Source organism: Chondrus crispus, genomic scaffold (assembly GCF_000350225.1).
Source record: "Chondrus crispus Stackhouse genomic scaffold, scaffold_758, whole genome shotgun sequence".
Taxonomy (NCBI): domain Eukaryota; phylum Rhodophyta; class Florideophyceae; order Gigartinales; family Gigartinaceae; genus Chondrus; species Chondrus crispus.
The window spans coordinates 1-6,523 of NW_005178779.1; the positions used below are offsets into that span (position 1 = coordinate 1).

Sequence of the window (6,523 nt, forward strand, 5' to 3'; positions counted from 1 at the left end):
GCCGCCACTGGGACACGTGGCTACCACGGGCACCAATGCGGCACTACAGTAGTTTACGAATTTAAATTTAACACTACAGTACAGTAAAAATAATAATACAGCCCCGATCCGCTTCGCGTTCGCTAGCGATCCCGGCGCACACCGTCTACGCGAAATCAGTAAGTTACTAACTGTCCTCTTTGCTCCGGCCGGCTTGCCGCCCGCGGTATTAGAGCGCACGCGAACGCTTACTGACAGTTGACGGTGTGTGGTTTTTTACGCAGTGTCTACGCAAGAAGAGAGAGAAGAACTACGCCGCGCCCGCCGCGCCGCGACCCCGATCCGCCTCGATTTCGGCGATTCCCCGCCAGCGACCACACGTGTCACAGTCCTACAACCAGCTCCTCCGCGCGCGCCCGCCCCACGTGTACACGTCCCCAGAATTGCGCGCGCGCCCGCCCCACGTGTACCGCGCGCGCTGCTCCCACGTGTGCCACGGCTCCCACGCGCCCCTGCGCCAGCACCCGCACCACGTGTACCACGCGCTCCGGTCCCACGTGTTATACGTTTGCCCCCGCCTATCATTCCTACATTTCGTGGGCTACGTGTGCCACGTGCAATCGAGCGGCCGCGTGCGCGCGCGTTGCCAGCTGCACGTGTGCCACGTGCAATCGAGCGTCCGCGTGCGCGCGCGGTGCCAGCTGTCAGTGCTGTGTTGCGGAGTGTGCCCGTGTACATGTGTGACATCTGCAACTTTCATTGCACGCGCGCGATACTGTGGGACGGGCATGTGCATACCGAGGGGCACGTGGCTCAAGTGATTCAAGCGGGCCGCACATTCCGCTGCGAGGTGTGTACGTGCACGGTGGCAAGTGCCCACGACTTTAGGCGACACCTGGCGGGCAAGAAGCACAAGAGGAAGCTCCAATCGATCACGGGATAGTACAAGACAATAAAGGCCCTACTGTTACTTCTTTTGCTAAGTGCTCTCGCGGACGACCTAGCTGGCTGACGTTGCGTTTAGACCTTTGAGGACTGCTTGCTACGACTCATAGCGATCTACAACGGACCCCTCGCACTTGCGTCAACCCTAGTTGCACTTGCTGAGATACCACTAGCGCGCTGGGCATAACACAAATGGCGGGACCAGCAGATGAAGACGTAGCAGAAGCAAGAAGGCAGCAAAGAAACGCGCGTACAAGGGCAAGGAGAGCGCAAGAGTCGGAATCTGAAGCTCAAGCACGTCGTGAGGCAGGTCGAGCTCGGGCGAGAATTCGGAGGGGACAACACACCGAATCTAAGGCTCAAGCGCGTCGCCAAACCGCCCGGGAACGTACTGCAGAACGAAGAGCAGCAGACACTTCTGAGCAGCGCGAAGAGCGTCTTCGTCGAAACAGGGAGAGAACCAGGGCGCGCAGAGCCGTTCAATCACGGACAGAGGGTCCCAGAGAGTCTCCAAAGCTCCGAGCAGCAACGGAACGTGCCAGAGCCTCGAATCGAGCATCTATGCAACGCACGAGACAGGCTGAGAGCCCTCCTGACCGCATAACTCGATTGGAGGCCTCTCGTGTCTCAATGCAACAGAGAAGAGCTGACGCGACAACCCCAGAGAGACATGAGCGTCAAGACTCAAACCGAAGATCTACAGAAGCAGCTAGAGCGGAAGAAAATACCCCCCTCCGAGATGCACGGCGCGAAGCGAATCGCAATGCGACACGAGGAGCTAGAGCCGAGGAAATTACTCCTGCTCGTGAGGCGCGGCGAGACCTTGACCGTCTATCCACCCAACGATCAAGGGATGCACAAGACACACCGACTCGGAATGCCCGGCAACGATCCGACGGCCAGGCTCGAACGGCTTCTCGGCAGCTCTTCCCCCCACTACCCGAATCCTCGCTTTCGTATCGCGATCTCGGCATGGTCCATATTGAGTGTTCGCACTGCAAAGCTCTGCATTTCGTCCAAGAACGCATCGTGAGCAGCTCTGCCGCAAGGCCCATGTTTTCCACATGCTGTGGGAAGGGGAAGCTGTCACTGCCCCTTCTCACCGACCCGCCAGCTCTTCTGCGCTCTCTTCTCATCGATGATACTCCAAGGGCCCGCCGCTTCCGTAAAAACATTCGAGCATACAATTCAGCGCTGTCTATGGCGTCCGTGGTCGCCAAATGGGTGAAAAGAGGGCCCGGTACTTCCAATTTTAACCCCACAATGACGATGCAGGGCGAGATGTACCATTACATGGGTCCCATGATGCCATCCGAGGGGCGGGCGCCTTCCTTTGCTTCCGTTTACATTCACGACACTGACTACGGTACTCAAACGCGCACAAGGCTTGGCGGAGCCTCTACACGACTGGAAGACACACTGTTAATGCAACTGACGCACATGCTGCACGAATGCAACCCCTACGTGCAGACTGTTCTCAGTATGCGAGAATGGGCTCAATCCCCTCAACCCAACACTCCAGCCCCGTACCAGATGGTCATCCATGCCGACCGCAGGCCAAGTCATGAGCACGTGCGCCGGTACAATGGTCCCGAAGCTTCTGAAGTGGCAGCATTGATCCCTGGAAATGAACACGGAGAGATTGGGCGAAGAGATATCGTCGTGCGCAGGCGAGGGACTCTGAACAGTAACGGGAACGAAGTGCTGGATCCGATTTCAGTCAGTCATCGTGCATACGATCCGTTGAGTTACGTGCTTTTGTTCCCGAACGGTAGAGATGGATGGTATCCAGAGCTTCGATTCTCCAGTGATGACGACGGCAGACGTACCAAGATTACTCCGATGATGTACTACGGATGGCATTTGTTCGAAAGAGCAGGCGAGTTCAGCACAATTTTGCACGCAGCGCGACTCTTTCAGCAATATTTGGTTGACCAGTTCTGCAAAGTGGAGGCAGAAAGGCTTTCGTATCTCCGCCACAACCAGACACAGCTTCGAGCCGCCGACTACACCTCACTGCGTGACAGCCTAGGAGACTCCGGTCGTGCTGAAGATGAAGCCGATGCTGTGCGTGCGGGACGACTGTTCATTCTCCCTTCCACGTACATTGGAGGTGACCGCTACATGAGGCAGCAGATGCACGACATCATTGCTATATCGAACCAAATTGGCCACCCGGACATCTTCCTCACTATGACATGCAATCCAAGCTGGCCGGAGATCACAAGACCCCTACTGCCGAACCAAACGCCTCAGGACAGACCGGACCTGTGCGCACGTGTGTTTCGTCTGAAAATGAAAGATCTCATGTCCTTGGTCATCAACGAGGAAGTATTCGGAACCGTCGTTGCCCATGTACGAGTCATCGAATTTCAGAAACGCGGTCTTCCCCACGCTCACGTTGTATTTTTCCTAGATGAAGTCTCCAAGAATGATCTGCGTACTCCCGAAAACGTCGACCGCATTATCTCTGCCGAGATCCCGTCTGCCCAAGATCCAGAACTCCAAGAGGTCGTGCTCAAGCATATGATTCACAATCCATGTGGAGAACGCAATCCAACAGCCGTGTGCATGGGCGAGCAGTACTGCAGGAAAGGGTTTCCAAAATCGTTCAAACACGAAACCAGCCAGTCCCACAGTGAGTACTACATCACGTACCGCAGAAGGTCCCCCTCTGCAGATGGCGTCTCCATCGAGCGACCCTCCCGTGTTGGCCGACGACAGCAATCCGTCGTGGTCGACAACTCCTGGGTCGTTCCCCACAGTCCTCTGCTTCTACGATCATTCGCTTGCCATTTGAATGTGGAACTCTGCGTGTCACGCGTTGGCGGAATCAAGTACCTCTTCAAGTATGTTTGCAAGGGACAAGACCGAGTGACCATGGAAATCACTGCCGAGAACGAGTGCCACGACGAGATCTCCAACTTCCAAGATGCCAGATACATTTCGGCATCGGAGGCCGCATGGAGGTTATTCTCCTTTGACATTGTAGATCGCAATCCTCCAGTGGTCAGACTTACGGTGCATCTGCCCAACCACCATACAGTATACTTTGAGGAAGGGCGAGAGCAGGAGGCGGCGCTTCGACCAGCATCAGGTACGAAGCTGACCGAGTGGTTTAAAGCCAACGAGAAGTACCCAAGCGCGAGGCATCTTCGGTACCACAAGTTTCCAAGGTACTTTACGTGGAAGACACGCACCAAGTCATGGAGTCCAAGAGCAACCCTGCGAAGACGGAACGCCACCAGCGAAGAGGAAGCCTACGATTTCAGTGGTACAGGTGCCAACGTAGTCGGTCGAATCTACACTGTCAGTCCGAGGGAGGGTGAGCGCTACTTTCTTCGCCTCCTCCTCACACAAGTGCCAGGGGCAACATCCTTCGAGAACTTGCGAAATATCGACGGCGAGCAGTGCACCAGCTTCCGACAAGCTTGCTTACGACTCGGTTTGCTGGCCGACGATGCCGAGTGGAAGCACGCAATCCGAGATTCATTCCGGTCAAGCTTCGTTCCTCTTTCTCATCTGTTTGCTACGATTCTGGCACACTGCCAGCCTTCGGACCCTCTCTCGCTGTGGAACGACCACCTGGACATGTTTCTCACCGATATTCGCAATCGTGCACGCAGACAACCCATTCGAAGACAGCATCTTCGCGATGATCACCACGCCACATCTTACGTACTTCGAGAGGTACAGGAGGCTCTGCAGACCGTGCGATCCGACTGGACGCTCGCAAACTTCGGACTCCCACTGCCCGATGACAGCCTGCCCGCTTTGGAACAGCAAAACGAGATCGAGACCCCCGAAGCACGAGCGCAGCAGTGGGAAGGGCGACTACAGACGTCGTTGCCGCTGTTGAACACAAATCAACGTCATGCCTTTGACGAAATAGTGGGCTCCTTGCTTCCAGGCGTATCCGTCTCTGCATTGCTTCAAGGATCCTTAAGCGCCGTTGCGGGACCTTCTATGCCGACACGTAGTGGTCGTCTCTTCTTCCTCGATGCTCCTGGCGGAACAGGCAAAACATTCGTGCTCAGCGCCATTCAAGACTTCCTTCGTACGAGCCGTAAGCAGGTCATCGCTGTCGCTACGTCTGCTGTTGCTGCTGTGCTGCTCGACGGTGGACGCACCGCTCATTCCGTGTTCAAGATTCCCATTCCTGTATCTGCCGAAAGCACGTGCAGCTTCTCCGCAAACTCCGACACAGGCCGTACAATGCAACAAGTCGATCTCATCATATGGGACGAGATCGTCATGTGCCATCGACATTGCATTGAGACTGTCGATCGCTCCCTTCGAGACTTGATGCAAACCGACCGGCCCTTCGGAGGAAAGTTCCTCGTGCTCGCTGGAGACTTTAGACAAATCCTTCCCGTCGTTCCGGGCGGGTCCAGAGGTCAAATCGTGAGTGCGTGCGTCAAGGCTTCCCCGCTGTATCGAGAGTGCCGATTCCTGCGCCCTACCGAGAACATGCGCCTTGCTGCTCTCCGAGCGGACCCTGCAGCAGATGTGGAGGCTCTCAACTTTCCAGAATTCTTCCTCCGCGTCGGGGAAGGCAGACTTCAAGGCGAACAGCGCCCGGAATGGATCTCACTACCACAGTCCGTTGCGTTCGAGCACACCATCCGCAATTTATGCCTCAAGGTCTTCCAAGGCATTCGAGACAATCACGCCGACCCTGCCTGGCTCACCAAGCGCGTTATACTCACCACAAAGAACAGGCCGCTCGAGGAAGTCAACGAGGTCATCGGCAACATGATTCCGGGATCGTATCGAACGTATTTGAGCGCAGAAAAGGTCGAGAACGAAGACACCAACGCGCTGATCTATCCCACAGAAATGCTCAACACCTTGACCGCCGGATCTGCTCTACCAGACCACAAGCTCAAGCTCAAGAAAGGCTTCATCGTCATGCTTCTGCGCAATCTCGATCCCGCTACCGGTCACGTCAACGGCGCGCGATATGTCATCGAGAACATGACCAACAACCTGCTCTTTCTACACGTTACCACCGGGTCACACCAAGGCAACAGACTGTGTCTTCCTCGAATGCCCTGCGGACCAGGAGACGACAACTTTCCCATCCCTGGCTTCACCCGAACGCAGTTCCCCATTCGCACGTGCTTCGCCCTTACAACGAAAAAAGCGCAAGGCCAATCCTTCGGTGGCCGCATTGGTCTCGACTTACGAGATCACTGCTTCTCGCACGGTCAACTCTATGTCGCACTATCAAGGACTACTCACCCAGGCAACGTCACTGTCCTCACTCGAGAGTCCAATGAAACCACGCGAAACGTAGTGTACCCCGAGGTCCTTCAGTAGTTACCAAAAAAAGTAAACGCCATTGTCTTTACATATTTTCATTGCCACCCTTCCCAAATAGTGTTCCTCCACGCTTCCTTGGCTCGGCGCGCGAAGCGCGCACGGAGCCCACTTGTCCCCGCGTATACTAATTTCCGTGTCTGTCTGTCTGTGTGTTTGTGTATGTGTGTTCGTGCGCTCCCGCACGCGTTGCCATTGGCGCACGGGCGACACGTGGCAGACAAGTGGCGGCCACGTGCGGGGCGCGGCCTGGCCGCAAGCAAAGGCCGCCCCGACA

At 55.9% G+C, this 6,523-nt stretch overlaps 1 protein-coding gene across 1 annotated transcript; it reads left to right on the top strand.

The window, feature by feature from the left end:
* Positions 1-1,554: 1,554 nt before the first annotated feature.
* Positions 1,555-6,246, top strand: CHC_T00008931001 (ATP dependant DNA helicase). The gene is made up of 7 exons (XM_005711545.1): positions 1,555-2,512; positions 2,627-3,562; positions 3,605-3,798; positions 3,883-4,135; positions 4,184-4,635; positions 4,733-4,769; positions 4,973-6,246. Exons 1-7 carry the CDS (start codon positions 1,555-1,557, stop codon positions 6,244-6,246), a joined length of 4,104 nt encoding a protein of 1,367 aa, XP_005711602.1.
* The last annotated feature ends 277 nt before the right edge of the window (positions 6,247-6,523 follow it).